The sequence below is a fragment of the Pinus tabuliformis genome, chromosome 2_1 (assembly GCF_031772625.1).
Source record: "Pinus tabuliformis cultivar Carrire ecotype Pingquan chromosome 2_1, CPIR1, whole genome shotgun sequence".
Lineage (NCBI taxonomy): Eukaryota > Viridiplantae > Streptophyta > Pinopsida > Pinales > Pinaceae > Pinus > Pinus tabuliformis.
The window spans coordinates 467,517,001-467,541,082 of record NC_142299.1 but is presented as its reverse complement, the minus strand read 5'-3'; the positions used below and the strand labels follow the sequence as shown (position 1 = coordinate 467,541,082).

General features: G+C 34.0%; 1 protein-coding gene across 1 annotated transcript; it reads left to right on the top strand.

Moving 5' to 3' along the window:
• The first annotated feature begins 284 nt into the window (after positions 1-284).
• Positions 285-6,388, top strand: LOC149200946 (uncharacterized). Its single transcript, XM_089401129.1, has 3 exons — positions 285-573; positions 670-877; positions 3,018-6,388. The coding sequence occupies exons 1-3, from the start codon at positions 424-426 to the stop codon at positions 6,386-6,388; spliced, it is 3,729 nt and encodes a 1,242-aa protein (XP_089257255.1). The 5' UTR covers positions 285-423.
• Positions 6,389-24,082: the final 17,694 nt, after the last annotated feature.

Here is a 24,082-nt window from a genome sequence, read left to right as displayed (position 1 = left end):
AATAGACCAGTTTGGAAGCCTTTATGGCTCTAGCTGTTTTCTACTTGGGTCAATATGTTTTGCAATATTAAATAGTTAAATACTATTTATGGACAGTTGTGGGCCCAGTCAATATATGGGTGATTTTTGGACATAATTTAAAACTTATTTATACATAATGTTATTTATTTCTGTTTAAATTTTGGTTTCAAAAGTCTTAATCACTGGTGGTTTGGTGGGACCAGTATTATATCAACTACTGGTCCCTGCACAATATTAGGAATCTCTCCCCTACCACCCTTGCATCCGTCGATGGCACACATCAATACAATGCAGTGAAGGGCTTAAGTTTGCCCCAGAGATTTGAGTGAGATAGGCACATTGCTACTGGATTTGGTTTGCATTATCACAGTGGTGTTGTTGGAGTTCCCTGCATATGCAGTTATGGCGACACAGAGAATGCACGTTCAACACATTCGGAAGACCAAGTTTTCTCCTGATAATCCCCTTGCAGAAGATTTGCACCAAGCGGTGAAACATCTCTCTGCTGAATTATACAGCAAGGATGTGCATTTTCTTATGGAACTCATCCAGGTAATTCCTAGGCAACCTACTTCAAATTATCTAATAGGTTTAACTGTACTTTTACATTTTTGTTTTCAGTACCTTAAAAACGGTGTTTTACTGCAGAATGCAGAGGATAACAAGTATGCATCTGAGGTCGAACCTTCTTTGGAATTTGTAATTACCAGTAAGGATATATGTGAAGTGGGTGCTACAGATACACTCTTGGTGTTTAACAATGAGATTGGATTTCAAAAACATAACATTGATTCTATATGTAGCGTTGGAAGATCTACCAAGAAGAAAAGGGAAGGAGGTTACATTGGAGAAAAAGGTATGGGTTGGTGCTCTGTTTTTGGTTAGAGTTTATAAAAGTCTCTATATTCTAGTTTTTTTTGGTTAACCTATGATTTTTTAGGGAGGAAAAACATATTATTAATTATTAGTTTTACACAAATCATATAATTCACCATATACACTCTACACTCTGTAACTAAATTTCATTACACCCATCTCTAAGGAAGGAAAATCATATATTTCACCATATACACTCTACACTCTGGTAACTAAATTTCACCACACCCATCTCTAAAGAAGGCAAGGAAAGGAGGTTACTTTCGAGAAAAAGTTATGGGTTAGTTTTCTGCCTCATCTATGAGTCTATAGAAGTGTATATACTCTTATGGGTTAGTTTTCTGCCTCATGTCTGAGTCTAGACATGTATATACTCCAGTCTCCTATGGATTTTAACCTGTAATTTTTTAGGAGGAAATACATATTCTTAACTACTAGGCTTACATAAACTATATACCTCACTACATACACTTCTAGTAACTGTATTTCACCACACCCATCTCTAAAAAATGTAAGGGAATGAGGTTACATTGGAGAAAAAAGTATGGGTTACTGTTCTGCCTCTTTTTAGAGTCTATAAAAGTGTATATATTCTAGTTTCCTATGGATTTTAACCTGCAACTTCTTAGGAAGAAATACATACTTATTAGGAGGAAATACATATTCTTAATTGTTAGGCTTACACAAACTATATACCTTACCACATACACTTTTGAACTGTATTTCACCACAACCATTTCTAAAGAAGGTAAGGGAAGGAGGTTGCATTGGACAAAAATGTATAGGTTAGTGTTCTGTCTCTAGAGTCTGTAAAACTGTACACACCCATCTCTAAAAAATGTAAGGGAATGAGGTTACATCGGAGAAAAAAGTATGGGTTAGTGTTCTGCCTCTTTTTAGAGTCTATAAAAGTGTATATATTCTAGTTTCCTATGGATTTTAACCTGCAACTTCTTAGGAAGAAATATATATTCTTAATTGTTAGGCTTACACAAACTATATACCTTACCACATACACTTTTGAACTGTATTTCACCACAACCATTTCTAAAGAAGGTAAGGGAAGGAGGTTGCATTGGAGAAACATGTATAGGTTAGTGTTCTGTCTCTAGAGTCTGTAAAAGTGTACATACTCTAGTTCCCTTTGGATTTTAACCTTTGACTTCTTAGGAGGAAATACATATTCTTAACCACCAGCATAGATCCATCTTAAGCATGGATCTAACATGAGCCGAGATATCAAATTTCTTTAAGCATGGATCTAACATGAGCCGAGATATCAAATTTCTTTACGGGCAAACATATTTTAGAATGCAAAAAAAATGCCTAATTTTTTATCCTTTAAATTGTATTTTTGAATGTTATATAGAGATTACATAACATGTGTATTGAGCCATTTTATAGAATATTTTTGAAAAACATAAGGTCTAAACATTTTATAGAATATTTTTGAAAAACATAAGGTCTAAACATTTTACTCGTATTTTTTTTAATTACTAATGACTTTACATGAAATTACAAACAATAGTTCATATGGACAACTAATTAAATTAAATATGCATACAATATATTTTTTTCTTTTTTATTACAGTTGCATTACTTTTCTATTTAGAGAATATTTTATTTTATTTAGAGAATATTTTATTTTATTTTAAGAGAGACAGATATACTTACACATTGCTTTCTGCACTGATTTGTATACTTTTGGTCACCATATATCACCACACCCATCTTTAAAGAAAGTACCCATCTTTTATCACCACACCCATCTCTAAAAAAATATCATTTTTTGGAAAATGCTGATAATAACCCATCTCTAAAGAAAGTACCCATCTTTTGAAAAAATTGCTGATAATAGAGTAATATGAAGTAATATGGAATAACATGGGTATAACTTTTAAATATATTTAATTTTTTTTATCAATTTGATACTAATTTTTTTCCTTTTCAATTCGTCCATCATTTAAACTTGGAAACTTTGAATCTGAATTTGAATTTCTATATAATACTTAATAACATTACACATTACTGTGCCGATTAAAGTGCTCTTGGCACTGGACTAAATATCTGATTGAATTATGTTATTTTTAACTTATCTAATTATATTTTTTTGGTTGAAGGTATTGGATTTAAGAGCGTATTTTTAGTCACAAACCAGCCCTGTATTTTCAGCAATGGCTATAAGATAAGATTCAACGATGTCCCTCCTCGTGATGCCAACATTGGATATATCGTCCCAGAATGGATTGAAAGAAAACCCAGCCTTGCTGAGATTGAAGAAATTTATGGGTGCCGGCTTCCTAATACTGTTATAGTTCTACCTTTGCGTCCTGAGAAGGTTGAAGCTGTGAAGCAAGAGCTCTCCAATATTCATCCTGAAGTTATTTTGTTCATGTCTAAGATAAAAAAGCTTTCAGTTCGTGAATTTCATGTGGATCCCAGCCTGAACAAAATTAATTCAATCTCCGTTTCACGGGAGACGGAATTTCAGAGTTCTAAGAGTGATGACAGTGAATCTTTCACTCTGCATTTGTCAGGTGAAGAGAATAAACATTCCATGGGGAAATCCAGCTATTACATGTGGAGGCAACGTTTCCCTGTAAAAGAAAAGTACAAGGTTGAGCAGAGGAAAGACCTGGAAACATTGGCGATTACTCTGGCTTTCCCCTTTGATAAACGCCTTACAAGAGAAAACATGTCAGCTCCCAGCATTTATGCTTTTCTTCCAACAGAAATGGTCACCTGTTTTCCGTTTCTAATACAAGCAGATTTCTTACTGGTTTCTTCCAGAGAGAGTATTATTTTTGACAACAAATGGAACCAGGGAATACTAGACTGTATTCCGGTAGCTTTTCGTTCAGCATTTCATATTCTCGTCCACTCTGATTCGCCCCCTTCATCAAAATCTCAATTTTATAAATACATCCCTGTTGAAGCCCCTCATTACCCGCAGCTGGAACAAGTAAGAACTGGCATTCAGGCCCAGTTAAGGATGGACGAAATAATTTTATGCGATTCCAGCTTTGTTGACAAAGATTTCGGTAGGCCAACAGAAACTCGGACAGTACTGTCAGCATTTAGAAGCATTCTGGAGAAAGCAAGAAAACAAGGTCGGCAGAGCAGCCTGGACGCTTTCGTGGCTGGAGAAGACAAAATAGTCCATTCCTGCCTTGATAAGCCTGAGTTTTCTAATATCTTGAAGTTCTTGAATGTGGAGAATGTTTCATATCATTGGTATGCTGGTTGCATTAAGTCATCTGGTTGGGTGAATGGTCTGTCGGAAAACTTATATGTGGAACTTCTTTGTTTCATTGCTGAACATTGGAAGTCTGAATTTTCAAGTCACCTACAAAATACTCCCTTCCTGAAGTATGTAAAGTCTGCCAACAACACAGCTTTGGCAAAGGTATCAAATAATCAACCGGGCACAAGAATATATTTTTCTTCACAGCGGTCGCACATAGCGTGGCTGGCACAATGGTCTGGAGAGCTTCAAAGTGCTGCCCGACACTATTTTATGCCTGAACCTATTCAGAAGGCCATAGTAGAGTTGCCTGGGAACAAAGGTGAGAAACTGCGTAAGTGGCTTGAAGAGTATCCTAAAATTACAGAGCTTTCAATCTCAAGTTTCGCCAAGCAGCTCCAGGACGTTGTAAAATCTTCAACAGATAGTAAGCTTGTTATCAATGTTGCACATTTTTTCCATTTTTCATCTGTAAATAGGTACATCGAAGATCGAGATTTGTTCGATCTTTGCTCGACTATTCCTATCGTGGATGGGTGGGGTACTGTCAGACAACATGGTTCTGTAAATATCCTCCTTCCTGCATCAATAAGTAAGTGGGCCAAGTTAATGAGAAGTCAACAATGGACTGGGCAAAACTTTGTTGAACTCTCAGAATATTATCTTACATTACCTCGTTGCGCACGGGGTTTTACAGAAGCAGGTAAAGATTTAGTTTCATTCGTTAAGCAACAGCTTGGTGCATTAGATATTCCACAGCTAATCCCTCCAAATGCCCATTTTCCCTTCAATCATTTGGATAAGGAGAGTGCATTTGTTCTGCTGGATTGGATAAGTTCCCAGAAGCTACGTCCCTCTTTTAAACAGAGTGTATCAGATTGCAAATGGCTGAAAACGGGCAGGGGTTTCGAATCTCCTGCTAAGTCCTTTTTGTTTGATTCGAAAATGAGGCTTGCTCAGCATTTGGAAGAGGATGATCTTCCTTGTATTGACGAGGCATTCTATGGGTATGCTATTCATAATTTCAAAGATGCTCTTGAAAAGATAGGAGTGGTCACTGAGGAAGGAGGAGGATGCGATGTTATTGTTGATCATCATATTCAGATGCATACAGATTTCAAAACCATAAAAAGGCTATATAGTTATCTCCAGGTTTCAGAGTGGGAGCCTTCTGTATTTAGCGTTTTACCAATTTGGATTCCAAATGAGCAAAAATGGACGCCGACAGAATCCTGTGTGATTCATGACGTAAATGGGCTTTTCAAATCGAGGTTGAAGATCCTGGAAAACTGGTACGATGAAGAATTGCTTAATTTCTTTTCAAAGTCTCTTCGCGTACCCAACTATCCACAAATTGAAGACTACTGCTTGCTGTGGCGGGATTGGGGAGAAAATGGTAACCATGGAATAACTGAATCAGTGTGTTGTCTGGTATGGAAACGTATTGTGCATAAGTGGTCGAGTTCCTCCTCTCTCACAAAACAATATCTTGGAAGCGGCTGTAAAGTCCCTGTCTGCACAAATAATGGAGATATCCGTGTTAGTAGTGCAACCCAAGCATATATCCCAGACGACTTGCAGCTTAAAGAATTATTCAAAGGACGTTCACCAATGGTAAATTTTACTTGGCACCCGAACCCTTCTGATCCTGAAATACCTTTGGACTCTTTGTTCTCCATTTATAACCATCTGGGCGTTTGTAATATATCTCAAGCTGTAACCAAAACTGAGATTTCTATGCAACAGAGGATCTCTTGGCAGAAGCTTAAGTTTGGGGAGGGGATATTGGGGATGGGGTTATGCAGAGTATGTGTTGCATATCTAGCGAAGCCTTCTTTCAATTTGCACTCTCAAAAGAGACATCAACTTGTCAAGCCTCTCATGGAGTGTCCTGTGTATGGAGTGGTAGAACCACTCAGTGTAGAATATTCTCTATTATCAGGACAGAATATTAAAGTAAACACAACAGCTATGGTAAGATGGGAGAAAAGCCCCAAGAGGCTTTTGATGCAGATTCCTGATAGAAACAACCAAAAGGCAAAGATGATGTTTGTCACTAATTTTGCTGAGGTAATCTCACAAGGTCTGTTAGCAGAATTTCCAGATTTGGTTGGAGGACTATGTGAGTTAATTAAATTGGGATGTGCTTTTGACTTTAACTCAGAAGCAGTGGATTTCATGCTTCAGAGCAAAAATCTTCAGTTGTTCGTAGAGGATGAGGGCTTTCTGTCTTCCTATCCTAGCTAAAACATGTAAAATAAGACAGGTTCCTGAAGGAGTGTAGGCTCATGTTGTATTTACTTAGTAGTATTATAGATATCGTTAAAATTTGTAAGTGTTTAGGGCTTAGATATAGATTGGAACACTGCAAGCATCTTCATATCCTCTATGAAGTTGGTCGGTGTTTTAATAGGTAGAAGGTAGACTTGTAGATGTTAAATGAAGGGCTTAGATATAGATTGGAACACTAGCAAGCATCTTTATATCCTCCTCTATGAAGGTATGAAGGTAGGTAGGTGTTTCAAATTAGGTTTCTTTTCTATTAAGTAGAAGGTAGACTTGAAGATCTTAAATGAACTTAAATATTTGTATTTCAAAATATGTATGTTTTTATAGAGCAATTAAACTTTTTTAAATTAAAAGGTTAATACGTTGATTTTTACTTTAATCTTACTTTTTACACATGCTCCATGTTATAAAGGGATGGAATTAGTTTTTTTCTTTTTTTTTCTTTTTTTGCAAGTTTTTTAAGTTCTGGTCAATAGATATGCTGTAATTTAGTAGTAAATTTAAGTTTGATTAAATAATTTTTTTGAATATAAAATACAGTATAGAATATTTAAAAATTATTATAATTTATAGAATATTAATTAGAATAATTAACAATTTCAAAATTTAAAATGAGAAATTTGTATTTATATAAATAATTTAATTTTGGATCCATTAACTATCAATTTTTTTTAGTATCTCAATTCTTAATGCATCCTGTACTAACTGAAAACAAAATACATGTTTTTAAATGTTGAATCTTTTATAGACATTGGGAAAGTGTTTTTATATACAATGGGGAAGTGGTTTAACTTCTTATGGGCAATGAGGAAGCGGTTTAACTTCTTATTGGCAATGAGGAAGCGGTTTAACTTCTTCTTGGCAATGAGGAAGCTGAGATTCATATTGACTGCACTTTATGAATGATCATCAATTCTTCCTTTTGGACACTTTATGAATGATCATCAATTCTTCCTTTTGGAAAATCTGTTGATTAAAGTGATATTCTTCATTTACACATCGATATTGATGGCAGCAAACCATGCCATCAATTGTGCCTTTGTTGTTTCCCATTTTTTTATTATAAAAAATTGACTCAAGTTATCAAGGATTTGACAAAAGCTTAGGTTTAACAATAATGGTAATCTCAGACCATTTAGGTATTTCATTTACTATTCATAAAATCAGTTATTTCTATTTTGTGTTATGAAATTGTACAAGGAAAAAATTCAAAAGGGTGTTTTGAGATATTCAATGCATATTTGTATCATACATTAAATTTGAGTGAGTTTTTTTTCGAGCTTAAAATTTGTTTACATATGGAGATGGAGATTCACATTGATTACATTTAATCAGTAAATTGTCATCAATTCTTTCTGTTGGAAAATCTGTTAATTAAAGTGTTGTTCTTCATTTACACAACTGTATTGATTGCAACAAACCATATCATCAATTTTTTTTTTTGTTTTCCATTTTTCCTATAGAAAATCTACTCAAATTATTGAAGATTTGACAAAAGCCTAAGTTTAATAATAATTGTAATCTCAAACCATTTAGGTATTTTATTCATTATTCATAAAATCGTTTTCTTCTATTTTGTCTTATTAATTTGCAAAATATATAAATTTAAAAAGAGGTTTTGAAATATTCAATGCCTATTTTTATAATACATTAAATTTAAATGAATAAATTCATTTATTTATCTTAAATTCTTTTATAAATTTAAAAGATTTTTCAAGTTATACTAAATATTTTAATTATAAAATAATTTTACAACTTATAAGCAATTTTTAAAACAACTTATTAAAGATTTTTATAAAACAATTTTATTTAAAAATTTAAATAGCTAAGTAATATGGAACAATTTCCATATACAAAACAACATAATATTGTTCACTAGGATTTATTAATTACTAAATTGAGAATTTAGTCATTGTAAATATATTAATATATAAAATCAAAATTAATTTTTTTAATAGGAAATTAAATTTTTGAATTTTACCAATTACATTTAACATGTGATGGAGAAAAAATGATTTTTATCCTCATACATGTTCAACTCTTACAAGTAACATGTTATAAATTTCATGAAAATCATTATAAATATGTTGACATATAAAAAATAAAACTAAATTTTTTAATTAAAATAATAATATTGTAAATTTTATTTTTGAATTAAAATAATAATATTGTAAATTTTATTGTTAGGATTTAATTTGTGATTGAGAAGAATGTTTTTATCCTCACCATCTTAACTTTTGCCAATAACATATTATACTCATATTAAATATTTTATTTTATTTTTTAAATATTATTATTAATATATTAAATATTCTTTATCATATCATTGTTGTTATATCATTATTGTTAATTCTCATTAAAAAGAACTTAATATTAATAATAACATCCCTGCAAAGAAAAATTGAAATTAAAATGGATTAATTTAATTCACTACTAATCTCAATTTGTTAATCACGTTTTTAAATGGAAGAGTTCCTACATAATATTGATATACATATCATTATTGTTAATTCTCATTAAAAAAAACTTAATGTTAATAATAACATCCATGGAAAGAAAAATTGAAGCTAAAATGGATTGATTTAATTCACCACTGATCAATCAATTTGTTAATCACGTTTTTGAAAGGAAGAGTTCCTACATAATATTGGCATATATCAGAGAAGCTTTATCAAATAGAAACTATATTTTCGGAATATATCACAGAATCTTTTATCAAATACAAAGTACATTTTCAGAAAACAGAATTTAAATAGTTAGTTTAACAAAATAAGTACATTTTCAGAAAACAGAATTTAAATAGTTAGTTTAACAAAATTTGTGTTTTAAAGAATTAATGTGGAAAATCTGGACATGAACTTTAAATATGCAATAGAATGATCAGAATTCATTTGTCCTTTAGACAAGTATGGCATAATTTTTGGAGAAACATTATGATATTATCTAATTTTTATAGCAATGGTTTTTATAGTTTAAATGAGTTGGAATTAATGGTAGAAAAGTATGATTTTTTAATTTTAATTTTAATTTTGCAGATCTAATTCAATTATTATAATTATCCTAAAAATTTAGTAAGTGTGATACGAATAATTTTGATGACTCAGATATCATGAGTATTTTCTTAATTAATAATTGTTTTTAAATTTATATAATGTAATAAAAAGAATCTATTAAATATTTTTGAACAATAAAGTCATAAATTAAATAGTTTGTAAATGTAGAGACATTAATTTATAATAAATATCAATTTTTTTATCATTAATTATAAAAATAATATATATATATATATATATATATATATATATATATATAACAACATTTTTAACTATAGATATTGATCTTACTTTACCTTAAACTTATTTATAAAGTCTTTTACAAATTTAAATTGTCTATAATAAAGTAAGAGTAAATCTCTATGATAAAGATTGTTACATGTTTTTTTTAATATATATATATATATATGATTTATGCAATTATTAATAATAATAGTAATTTAAAGAAAAAAATTAATTTAATTTATTTTTATGACCATTTTTTTTGAAATTTTAACCATCTAAAATATATCATGAAATATTTATTTTGATAATTAAAATAAATTGATGCCCATCTAAAGGATGGAAGGATGCTATTCCTCGATGGAAATCGGATAGAGAGCTGGGCCTGGATGGAACAATCGCTACCCAATGGAACAAGATTATTTGGACTATGAAAAATGTTGGGATTTACAAAACAGAGGACAGAGATAGCATTGTTTGGCAGGTGAAGAAAGGCTGGTCCAATGTGTTAGTGAGAGATATATATCTCTTCTTGATTGAACAGCGAAGGGAGACCTCCCGGAAACTTTTTCCATACTCTCTATGGAAGGCTAGTTGTCCTCTAAAAATAATACTGTTTTCGTGGCTAGTATATCATAATAAAAATCTCACATGGACAAATTTACAGAAAAGGAACTGGCACGAACTAGCAATATGCATAATCTGTCTATCCAATACAAAGGATAACATGCACATTTTTCTAAAATGTCCACTAACTAGAGTTTATGGAAGCAAACGGCCTCTTATTTTGGTTTTCTTGAAACATCACATCCCTCCATAACAGATGCATATGAATGGTGGGGTTCACGTAAAATAATTTGGCGTCCCATTCCACTAATTGTCTTTTGGTTCATATGGAAGTGGAAAAACAAAAGGATTTTTCAGAATAGCAAAGAGGAATTTGGGCATATATTTGATAAGGTTATCCCCTTCTATTTTTCGATACTCCCTAACATTCCTCAACAGATGAAGCACCAAACTACAGTCTCAGACTCACATCAGTGATTCTTCCCACGGGCACACTTTGACGGAGCAGCAAATGACGGCAAATGCGCATGTGGCGTTTATATTGGTATATGAAGTGATCTTCAATACTTCATGTTTTGGAACGGTGGCAATGGAACCAATAACAAAGCTGAGGCCATGGCACTACATGGTTTGCTTCTATTCTGCACATTCATGGACATCGGCCCTATCAATATCTATGGTGACTCCAAAATAATCATAGAACACGTGAAGGGAAATCAAACTATAAAAAATGGCAACTTATTGGATGGTTGGACAAGATTACTTCTCTATGGAAGCCTACACTATTCTCTATCACACATATAAAGCGTGTGCAAAATGAGCAAGCGGATGAACTATCAAAGAAGGGTATGCAGTCTCCATATGGTAAGTGGCAACTGAGTATCTCTGTAGAATCCTGTACATACATCATTCAGTGTTTCTCTATGCTGGGTATTTAAAGTCTACTAAAATCTAGTATGCTTCATGCTCCTATTTTCTGGAAAATAATGTCTTATGGACAAGTGTTTCCATATTTTTGAAGTTTTTGAATATTTCTATTATGATATGATCTCTATACAGACCTCATACTTGACTATGACCAAAGAAAGATGTAGATCTGTAAATACCTTCAGTTTAAGATACCATGTCCGGGATAAAATCTCTCTACTATCTATATATACAGGTTTTTTTTAATATAATAGAAATACTATACTTTTTTTTCTTTTAAAAAAAAAAAAAAAACCAATACACTAATTCATAATTAATGAAAAACAAAAAAGACCATGATACATATTGATAATTAAACCTTTTTTGGTCATCTAGGAGCACAATTGTTACCCATTTAATTTCTGATGTCGACAAACATTTGAAATTGGTGCCTTTGATTCAGATAGAGTGTGTAATTTCACAGTTATTACAGAAAAAGGAGCTAAGCATAACCGGAAGGGGGTGACCTTATTTCATTGGAGCACCTAAACTCAATGATTTCATCTTTAGAATCGTTGGTTGGGTCATAACCTCTCTACATTCCCGGTAACTTCAAGAAAAAGTTAGTGTCTTTCAAAGATCTAACGGATAAAAAGAAGGTCAGTAGTGACATGAATTAATGAGTGTTTTTATATTAAAGTATTAAATTTAGATCTTCTCTTTGGATTGTAAGTTAATTAAATCTATGATATGGTTCTTTTGTTTCGAGAGAGGTATTTTGATTTTTTTTCTCCACCCGGGTGATGGGGGCATTTGTGTTCTTGGGCTCTCTTGTTTGAAATATGTGTGGTCTATTGAACAATAAAAGCTAAACGCTGAGCTTTTTGTGTGGTAGGTTATGGAGTTTGTTCGCATTACAATTATGTGTGATGTAGAGTTTGTCGCATTACAATTATGTGTGATGTAGAGTTTGTCTACATTATAATTTGTTTAGAAATCATCTCTTTGTTATATCTGTAGCAATGAGGATATATTGTGGTCAGTGTTTTGTTTAACCAATCATTAGTTTTTTTAACCCAAAAAATTTATACTTTTCTCCATAATTTAAAATTAAAATTTGAATTTTATTATTTTTTGATATTATTTTAATATATTTATTTCACATTGGAATAGTTTACCTCTTATTTTGCAATGATTATATAGTTATATTGTATGATTTAAATGTCCTTTTTACTGTCTGTGAATTTGGAATGTGTACTGCTTTGGATGGCATGCATTTAATAATATCACACTATTCACGCACTGTGAGAGACCATGTCTACCGAACATTGTTCAATGATTTCAAGGTCTCATTTTTTTATTAAAATGTGTGTGAGAATATTACGAAAACATGGTCAATGCCATCTTGCTTCATCTCCATGATATAATTTTAATTATTTTTATGATATAGAACATTTTTTTGCATTATTAGAGAGATGTATAAAGCATAAAAATGTAGGCAAAGCCATCTATTATAATAAGCATGGTTTAAATCTCACTATTATAATAAGCAATGTTGAAATCTCAATTAGAGACATTGAGATCCGCCACATGAATTCTGTAATGATGTTCTTGTACATGGACTCTTGGAAATTGTTATTGAAAGTTATTTTTTTGTGATGCTTGTGTGATTTGAATTTTCAGGTTACTTCTATTGTATGTATTTTTTTAATGGTGTTTTATAGTTTTACTTATTTTTCTTCTAGTTTTGGTTTTTAGTTTCCGCATGCACTTATATAGGCCACCATTTTGACAAATTTTCAAAGTATTTTACTTAATTTAACTATATTTAAACTAGGCGACAAGTACTTGCTACTGTGTAGCTTGTTCAAAAGAAATTTTCAAAGTATTTTACTTTAATTTAGCTATATTTATACTAGGCGACAAGTACTTGCTACTAAGCTTGTTCAAAATTGTATTGATAACCCTAAAAATGTGATTTGAATATAAAATGGGTTGGTCATTAGCAGACATCATTGACACAACATGCAACCAAAATAAATTAAACAATGAATAAGATTAAGATAGGATATGGAGGAGATTACATTTGGACCAAAACTGAATACTAAAATGACATTTTCCTTGGCACACGTTAGGAACTTAAAAAATATTTAGGAATATGTTGTTGTTGTTGTTGTTGTTTTTGTTTTTGTTTTTCTTTATGTGATGTATTAAATGTTTGTTTTTAAGTTTATTATAAAATTATTTATCAAGATACAAATTTTGATGACTAAGATTATTGTTTCTCTTTATTAAATTGTTTTTTTATTGTAAAATTGGTAGATCCTTCCACTTTCATTAATATATAAGCAAGTTACAACCATATAAAACTGATTAGGTGGCCTCAACTTGCCCAACAAGAAACCAAGTTTGTTGGCCACCTAACCTCATGATGAGCCATCCAGTAGAGAAAAGTGATTAGTCTTTCTACCCAAGCTATAATAGTTTGTATATCATGTCCTTCCCCATACTCTATTTGCCTAAAAACATATATGACTTCAAAATAAAAAGTAAAAGCTATCCGCATATGTGCTAATCAAAAATTAAAAACTAGCTAACATTCTAATCATCTTGCTCAGCAGAGGCAGATTCGACCAGAGCCGGATCCTTGCCATTGGAACCAAGCAACACTATTTGTGAGAAAAGACATGGGAAGTGTTTCTCAATGCGGCCAAGGCGTCCATCCTATTTTTGCATTTGGAATTGTAGCTTTTGGAAATCCTATTTGTAATTAGGGAAGTCTTGCACTGTTGTCACCATGCTCACTGAAATTTGCTCCAGGGCCTTGCTCAAGAGGCTTTTCATAATCCAATATAGGTATAAGGTTTGTTTGAATTGGCTCACCCGCCCTCGGGTATACCTAGGGTCGGCACCATCATGCGCCAATCCTCCTTCTCTATCTCTGTCGCGCTCGCCTGGTGGTTCAGGTCAGCTTCCCATTCCTCAATCAAAATTCTAATCTTTTCATTGGTCCCCTCAGGGTATGCAATGGATGCTTCATTAATGAGGTTGGCGACTGGTTTCCACCATGTCTCCTACCTGAGGAATTGGGTTCTTCCTCCTGCTCAGCGACCCAAGGCCTCCTACCTCGGCCCCTAGACTTCACTGCCATTGTCATCACAACACAATCTTGATGCTTGGTAATGAAATGGGTGTTGGCAAATCCTTGTGTAGGTGAGGGTGCGAGCCCAGAAGCCCTTAACGCCCAGGAGAGCCTACCTCTCTGCGCACCTGCCATGGGAGAAAGAAATCATAATTGACTTAAAATTAAACTTTGTCTCTCTGCCACTCGCAGACCTTGCCGCCAATCTAAGTCCTTCAACCCACCCAAGCATTCAATCTCTTGATCCTTAGGCCCATTTGCATAACAACCAAAAACAAAAATTACGAGCCCATCATAGCCAGCTCTAGCAACATTATAACAATTCCCAAACCCAAGGTGAGCAACACCTCAATAACAACCCCGCAGATGCTTCGACACAAGCCATAGGTGCAAAGCCCATAAAGACAACTAACCAAGTCGTTACCATGATGGCACCACTAGTTATGCAGGGAAGAAAGCTTCCATTCAATCCCATAAAAAGTAGTAAAGCAGACCCTAAATGTAAAACTGACAACAACCCAATCCCAGACCCCCTGATCTTTGAACCAAGCCAGAAAACAACATTCCCCAAGGTTGACACCCCTGTCCCAGATCCAAAATAACCCCATTCAAGTGAGGAGAATTTCATAGCAACCTGACACTGAGGTTATTTCAGTGAGGATAACATACTACTACCAGACTACCAACGCCATATACTTCCAACATCCCAATTTACCCCCACCCGTAGACAAATTGTCCCCATGCAGAACCCAATCCCAAAACCAGACACTCAAATGCATGAAGGAGGGGAGAAAAAGCATTTTACATACTAGATTACCCTCGCATGGAGCTGAAGAGTCCACCGTCTCTTCTAGAATCGCTTCACTTCACTGTTCACGGAGTCCCTCCTCCAGAATCACTGCACTATAATCATTTGGGCGTGGAAACAAGCTACAAACCTCTCAGAACACTTGCCACCAAACTCAAACCTTAACAAAACAACGCTACCACCTTCCACTGTGTTGATATGCTTATGCATGCAGGGAGCCACCACACCCATTGCCTCGAGCGTGTGGGGGGCAGTGGTTGTGTACCTCGACGTACTTGGCATTAAATCTGACTTGATGGGGTCGCCCTCCAGTTCGCACCCCAATCGAGGGACTTACTAAATTGATTTTAATAAAATAAAAAAATTTAATAAATTTTGTTTAATTATAATTAAAATAATATTAAGAAATTAATTATCTTATTCAAATATTTTTAAAAATCAAATTGGTATTAAAATTTATTTATTTATAGAAAAAAGAAAAATAAACTCATCTCTCTTATATATATATATATATATATATATATATAACAATAAAATAAATAAATAAAGTCTCAATATTTTAAATTGATTATGAATATATTATTAAGAAACTTCTTATGTATTTCTTTCATTTATTTGTGAAATTCATAATTTCAAGTATTTATTTGAAAAATCAAAATAATATATATTAATGATTATATGGCAAATGATTGGTTTCGGTGTTATATTATTTGTATTTAATTAAAAAAACAATAAGTCAATCATTAAAACACTGCATGGTATTTAATGTTTACCATATGTACACATCTAAAACTATACACGGGGTTAACAATCATCTAGCTTTTTCTCTATTAAAGAAGCCTACTCTTTAATTTTTGGTTTTTCGTCCATGGAGAAGGTAGTTTTGTGGACCCAGATTTGGGCAGGCTCATGGTGGCACAAACTTTCATCATTTTTGTGGTTAATTTCTTGGAGGGGACTTCTCAGTTGGGATCATATTATAGAAAGGGATAAGAGGGATCATCTTTATGTCACCTTTGTTTTCATGCGGAAGAGTCAACATAGCATATTTTCGTCTCATGTCCCTTTGCAGGTGGCATTTGGGAACTTCTTCCTCAAGTCTTTAGATTTAGTCAACCATTTTTGGGAGATCTAAAGGTTGTATTGGATTAATGGTATTGTTAGAAATTCAAAAACCCTACCATTTCACATGTTTGGCAGTTGCCATTAGTTTTTTTCCTTTGGAATATATGGAAAGAAAAAAATCTCGGAGTTTTTGGTACAAAGATCAGATCGATATCAGTCCTAAAAGAGGTGATCCTTTTGAGTATCTGGGAAACTATCCTTACATCTCCGTGGATTACCGACAATTGTCAGGTGGAAGAGTCTGAAAAGGCTATTTTTTAGAACCTTAATTTGGATTCCTCTATGTCCACTTCTTCTTCATCTATGGTGCAAGATTCTTGTCAGTATATAGCAAAATCATTTTCTCTGCTCCCGAGCTCCTTTCTTAAATCGAGTTTTTATGGGGTCTTTAAAGGAAACCCCAGAGTCACTAGGTGAGGAGGAATTTTTCGGGGAGAGATGTCCTCACCATTACGAATCTATGTGTGTTCGTGTGGGATTACAAGAAATAATTTAGTCGAGTTTCTGGTAATCAAAAGAGGATTACATATTGTAGTTAGAGAAGGTTTTTAGTTAACACAAGTTCACGACGATTCACAACTTATTATTCAATGCATCCGCAAGTTGTTCAATGGCCAACCTGTTCATAAAACGGTTCATAATTGGCATCTAGAGGACATGGTTTCCAATATTAATGACCTATTACCCAAGTTTGATTATATTGTAGTCCAACATACCTGTCATGAAGGTAATAGGGTGGCAGACACACTGGCTAATTTGGGGTGCCAGTATCAAAATCTCACTTTGGATGTAGAATGGTCAATTTATTATATGAGGGATGAAGTTCTAGGTATACAACATTGGGTGGAGTATGAAAAATCTTCTTGGGATGACAGTATCCATGATGGGGGTGACATTAAAGACTCTTGTAATGACATATTATAATTGATTAACATGCTAAGGGCGCGAGTGGAGCGTAGGTTAACAATATTTGAAATGTGTACCACACCCTACACCTATCTATTCCTCTTTGTCGCGTGGCATAAATGTCGTTCCTAGGGTTGGGGTCACCAACTCTAGTCCCTTCATGTTAAATTATTGACGGGAGTTGAATTTGCGAAGAGGTATGATGCTATGTTTCACATTCTTGTTTATCATTCTACAGTTGATTTGTATCAGGTTTCGTATGACGGATTTTCCCTAGTCTCGAGAGACCTTAACAAACAATTTTGTTATCTCATTGATGAGCACATGATCTAAGGGAGGAATGTGGGTTTTAAAGTGCGTACCATGACTTGCACATGTCCATTCCTGGACCTCGCATACTATGGTAAATGCCTTCAAGCATTGGGTCATGAGATGTTGTCCTCCCATTATAAATGCATGGGTTTTTAACCAAGGTGGCAACATTGCAACGTTACCTGGGGTGGTGAAGAGGGACTCTCCTCATCGAGCTACTCTTAGTTCTCATTTATGGTATTATCTAGATGTGGGGGATCTTTGTTTCCTCCCCTTGGTCAATTTATCATTAGCTCCTGTTCTACTATCAATACAACAATCATTTGGTCCTTCTCCAGTTTGAAGAGTATCAGCTAGGATTAATGTTTTTGATATTGTTTCTTCATAACAAAAATACGAGTCCAACCTTTGAATTAGTGGAATTTCTACACCTCAATGCTCCAAGGTAGTTGCATGCATGAAAACCTTGGAGGTTTTCGGTATTCTCTTTGGCATCTCGGTGGTCAACTCTTTAAAACTTTCCCGTCGCATGAATCATGTTTTTTCTCACACAATGATGGATTATGATGACTCCTCACCCGATGCCACTTTCCAATGTACTTAATGGTTTGCAAGTCCAGAAGAGCATGTTTTTCCCCTTGTCATCCTCTTTTACTTTGGAAAATTTACTGACAGTGGCCATGGATATACTTGGTTGATATGGTTTGGTCTTCCTTTTGTCCTTTGTCTCAGTAATGCATAGTTTCCTAGTTTGAATAATTAGTAATGGCATTTCTATAGGTGGTTGAAGATATTATCTCTGAGGATTGTATTTTTTGAGTGTGGAAAACTATATATACTCATTGTAATCCATATTTTTATTAATGAAAATCATTTGCAGAAGCTTACAAAAAAGAAACTATAACTCATAGTTTATTTTCATACATAAGCCCATTTCATTTTTGCAAAATAAACTTAGAAACAATATGAAAAAACAAAAACATCCACCAAATGACTTTTTTATATATGTGAATGAGCAGCCAATATCGTCACGTAAACATTGTCCAAACAAGAAATCCTCAATCCTCTTTTAAAAATCAAACAAAATAATTTTTTATTTTAATTTTAAGAATTGATTTTTAATTACTTAAATTAATATTACTTTTTTAAACGATAAAATATCGAGGAAATTTTTCACTTCTAACATAGCATTAGGCTCCTAATGTCTAATCACACTGTAAGGAATTTCCCTCTAATAAGAACTACCTCACTTGCCACTTTGTACCATTTAGCGCCTTCGATATTATGTTAGAAGATTGAAATGTTATGCATCGTGGGATGAGTTGGTTAGGGTATGTTAGTTGCGCATTTACCAGTTAATCAATCCGTCATCAGATGAGTTTTGGTTGGATAGAAGAGAAGCACGCTCAAATGGTCAAATGGACTTGGAATAGGTTTTTACATGTCATAGTCCCGACTCCATGATGCGATTGCTGGATTGCATGGCATGACTAGTCGTCTTACAAGGGGACACTTTCTCACCATACTCTTGGTGTGCCTACTTACAGGTGGGAAAAATGGCCGCACCACAAAAACTATTATAGATATATAGAGATAATCCTTCCTGCTTAGTTCTTGGTCTCTTGTATTTTCTCGTTATTGACAGTAACCCCTGAACCACTCGTTATTGACAATAACCCCTGAACCACTTTCGACTAACCTTGTTATCCCATTCCCTTGCAGGTATGAGAGATTCATGCACTCAATTATAAAGAGAAAGGACTTCATATCAATACTTTTTTATTTATTTAAAAGAAAGCTCGACTCCGAATCCACAGGTTCTTATACAGTTTCTTCTTCCAATGGATACCATATTGTGACCTTGGTTTTGAAACCCTACTCAATTAGAGTTGTTTGCAACTACAATTTGATTTGGGCTTTTATCCTTAAAAATTACTATCAATTTTTATTTTCAAGCGAAATCTGATTCTGGGAAATCTCCAGGCCCTTGAAAGATTGCTTCTCAGTAATAACTAGAATACATGACCCTTCACGCCATCAATCTCAAGCTGCAAGAATTTGAGAGTTGCAGACTTGAGTTCCAACAGAATGTCTGGGACATTGCCGCTTATAATTTTCCCAGGTGCATCTACTCTCGAAGAGCTTAGGCTCTCAAATAACCTCATAATAGAGAAAATCCCTGTTACATTAGCGCAATGCGCCACACTGAAAACCATAAACCTGAGTCTCAATTTTTTCAAAGGACAGATTCCTCCTGAGCTCAATCGTCTGAAGAATCTGAAACATTTGATGTTGTGGTTCAATGGGTTGGAGGGAAAGATCCCTCATGAGCTCGGTGGGTCTAGCCAGCTCAAGAATCTGATCCTCAAAAACAATTTTCTAACAGGTGACATACTAGAAAAACTTGCATATAACAACAATTTAGAAGGGATTTATTTGACGAGCAACAAGATCACTAGAAGGATTCCTAGGAAATTTGGCAGGTTAAGTAGTTTGGCCATTCTGCAACTCGTGAACAATGGTATCAAAGACAAAATCCCCACAAAGTTATGCAACTGCACCAATGTACAATGGATGGACTTGAACATCAGTCTACTATGGATGGACATGCGCTTAACGAGATACTGTTTCGCAACACACTGATGTTTGTTTGAAACACCGGAATTCGTGCAAAGGCATAAGCGAGCTGTTAGAATTCATTGGAATTAGGGCAAAACATCTTCAACAAGTTTCCACATTAAAGAGTTCTGATTTCACGAGGATGTATTTTGGTGGTGCTCTGAAAGAGTGGACTCATTATGAGAATCTGGAGTACCTTGATCTTTGCTACAATAAGGTTATAGGCAATATTCCTTTCGAATTCAGCAACATGATTGTGTTGCAGGTATTTTATCTCCTCTTTCAATTCCTCTTCAATTTTTTTTATATAATTACATTTTAAGAATTAGTCATAGTACAGTCATTCTTCAACTTTCTTCGGTATTACCTTAATATGAAGGGATAAGGAAATCCTCAACTAACTCTGAACTCGGTGGAATAAACAGATTCAAATTCCAATTCAAGCCAAGAAAAAGGCTATCATAATAGAACTGATTAGTATAGATTGAAAGAAAGAGGAGAGTTAGAGACCGAAATAAGTCAAATTGCTTCCTTTCCCGTCATTGTCGAAGATCTTTGCTTGAGATCAAGGGAAGGAAATGAAGTGAAAGATGACATATACATTGAAGTATAGCTCATTCAGTGCGGTACTCACAATATCACATAAATGCATCCGAATGAAGTATTTGTAGTCTGGATCCACAGTAAAGCACCAAGAAATATTGAAATTTTGGTTTGTTACATTGGTTCTAGCCTTTGTTTTCATTAACACATGTTTCATGCATTTTTAATTTCATATCACCATGTCATATCATTGTTTCATATCTTGAAGGCATTAAGAAATATGGAATTGTACAAAACCATTTTTTTTTTAAATATTCCAATAAAGATAGATTATCTTTAAAATAACAACCATACACTTTGTGAAGAAAGAAGCACCCCAACCACAATGTATAATCCGATAAAATAATCTTAATCTTAAGCCAAGGAAAACTTCTAATAATTGAAAAATCCAAAGTGTTCCAGTACACAAGAAATGCCACTAAATAATACATATTTGTGAGATAGAATTTCAAACCTTAAAAATAAGGACAAAAATATAGGAAAATTAATCCATATGGGATTTAATTGAATGAAGTATTTGTAGTTTGGATCCACAGTAAAGCACCAAGAAATATTGAAATTTTAGTTTGTTACATTGGTTGTAGCTTGTGTTTTCATACATACATGTTTCAAGCATTGTTAATTTCATCTCATCGTGTCATGATCATTGTTTCATATCTTGAAGGAATTAAGAAATATGGAATTGTAAGAAACTAATTTTTTTTTAACTGTCCAATAAAGATAGACGATCTTTAAAATAAAAACCATACACTGTGTGAAGAAAGAAGCATCCCAACCACAATGTATAATTTGATAAAATAATTTTAATCTTAAGCCAAGGGAAGCTTCTAATAATTGAAAAGCCAAAGTGTTCCAGTAGACAAGAAATGCCACTGAATAGTACATCTTTGTAAGGTAGAATTTCAAACCTTAAAAATAAGGATGGAAATCTAGGAAAATTAATCCATATGGGACTTACCTTGGATGGAAGTGAGTTGTGAAGCAAGTTCTTTAAAAAGAAACTGAAGATTTAGTCTTAGGAGTGAAGTCCAATGAAGCATTAAGATTTTCTAAAGGTGATCATTAATTTGTATCACAATGGCCAACTCACATAAGTTGGTGGATGAATCACCACACACAAAATATATGTGATCACCTTCCATGAGGATTAACTAATTGTGAAAATATTGTACTTGCAGTTGCACCTTCTGAACCTTCTTCACTTACAACATCACTACCCCTCTCAATATTACTATCACCAAAATTCTCTTCCTCAGAAAGTCGTAAGGGAATCTCTGAAAGGCGATTAGCACTGCTTTCATTTGGATCATCTAGCACAGAAGTTTCTTGAAGTTGAAGGGCATATTCTAAGTTCCACAACACATCACCCATAGTGGGTCAATACCCTGGTCACCAAGACACTTTTCAGCTCTCTCCCCAAACTTTCTCAGTGAATTAAGATTGATTTTATTTACAAGATGATGATAAAAAATTTGGCCAAGCATGCCTCTCCTTTCCCAATGCATTTCCCACTCAGCTATATTGACTTTCTCTCTCGGAAGAGAAGGATTGATGATTGGCCTTCCACATAGCACCTTCATTCACACTACTCCAAAGGAGTAGACATTAGATTTTTTTGTCAACTGTTGCCTTTTGAAGTACCCGGGGTCAATATATCCAAAGCAACATTTGACTGCAGTACTCACATGGGTTTCATCCAGAGCAGGTCCAGTCTTTGAAAGATTGAAGTCTTCCACCTTGGCCACAAAATTTTCATCCAACAAAATGTTTGTTGTCTTCACATCACAGTGAATTATTCCCTACTCTACTCCTGTGTGAAGGTAGTGAAAACCCTTGGCAACCCCTATTCATATATCAAGCCTTTGCTCGGGTGAGGTAGGAGGAAGATCTGATCCATACAAATGGCTCCTAAGAGGTCCATTGGCCATGTATTCATAAACCAAAATCATCTCATAATTCTCCTCACAATAGCCAATAAGAGAAACTAGAGGACGGTGGACCAATAAGAGAAACCAAAGGATAGTGGAAAATCTTATCATCTAAAATATCTGGACTAAATTCCAGAGAAAAGATGATACTTTCTCATAAAAACATATGTAACAATGTATAATAGTGAAAAAATGATAGGATCGTATGGTGATGAAGGCATACATAGTTCAAACCCAGTAAGTCCATCCAAAACTTGAACTCTAAAAAGCCCGTAAATTAAATCATTATAAAAAATTATTTGACTATTATTAGAATAGAGAAGAGAGTTGTACATGCTTTGGCCCTATACCCAGAAGGAAAAGTACATTTGGTTGGAAAAGGGGCTGCCTAAACAATAATGTCCAGAACTAGATTGTAGATTGTCACTCTCTCTTAAAGGAAATAAACAAATGAATGAGAAAACGACCCTAAGGTTTAGAAATCAATTAGCAATAATCCTTGTATTTCTTTAAGGGGTATTTATGGTGCAACTTCCATTGGACCAACGATCTCGCATAATTTGGATCAAACCATAAAGTGTAAATATTGCAGGGATAAAAAAGAAATGTTGAAAGTTTGGACCAACCATCTGGCAAAATTTGGATGAGGCCATAGAGGGGGAATATTACAGGGATAAAAAGAAATGGGGAAAGTTTGGACCAACCATCTTGCAAAATTTGGATCAGGGAATAGAGGGTGAATATTGTAGGGATAAAAAGAAACGTGGAAAGTGATGAATAGTAAGGTAGCCATTTGACATTACTGAGAATTGCACATGAACCATCTCGAGGATCGTGATACTGTAATCTAAAAAAAAATGCATGAAAAATGGGAGCTTGCATTACCCAAGCAATAGCTAAGGTTGAACTTAATAACAAGTAATTTTAACAATTGGCTTCATCCTAGAGGTCTTTGAATGAATTTCTCACAGATGAAATTGATAAAACTAAGGGCTCATTGGAGATATGACGCTGAAGATCTGCACAAGGCTGAGGATAAACTGACTCTGAAAAGCCTTTCACCATTTGAACAACTCCATGCAGCTTCTGAGGTGACATTGAAGAAAATGTTTGACATACAAATATTACTGAAGGGAGCTTTCTGGATCCCATTAAAGTCACCCGCAATAGTGATATTCTCACCCATAATGTCCTTAAATATGACCCTATCTACAAGAGGGAGGGCATCAGGATTATAACAATCATTAAGATGACCACCATAGAAGTCGATAAAACCAATGGCATGCTTCACATTGTTCATGATCACATTGGATGTAAAGATTCACTTCACCTAACCTCCTCTGCCCGCAAATGTATTTACACTGATAGTTGTTTCTGTGTTGATTACAAGAATATCTTCTACATGAATATCTGTGATCCCTCCAGACATTTCACTACCCAATGCAATTCTTGTACTTGTAT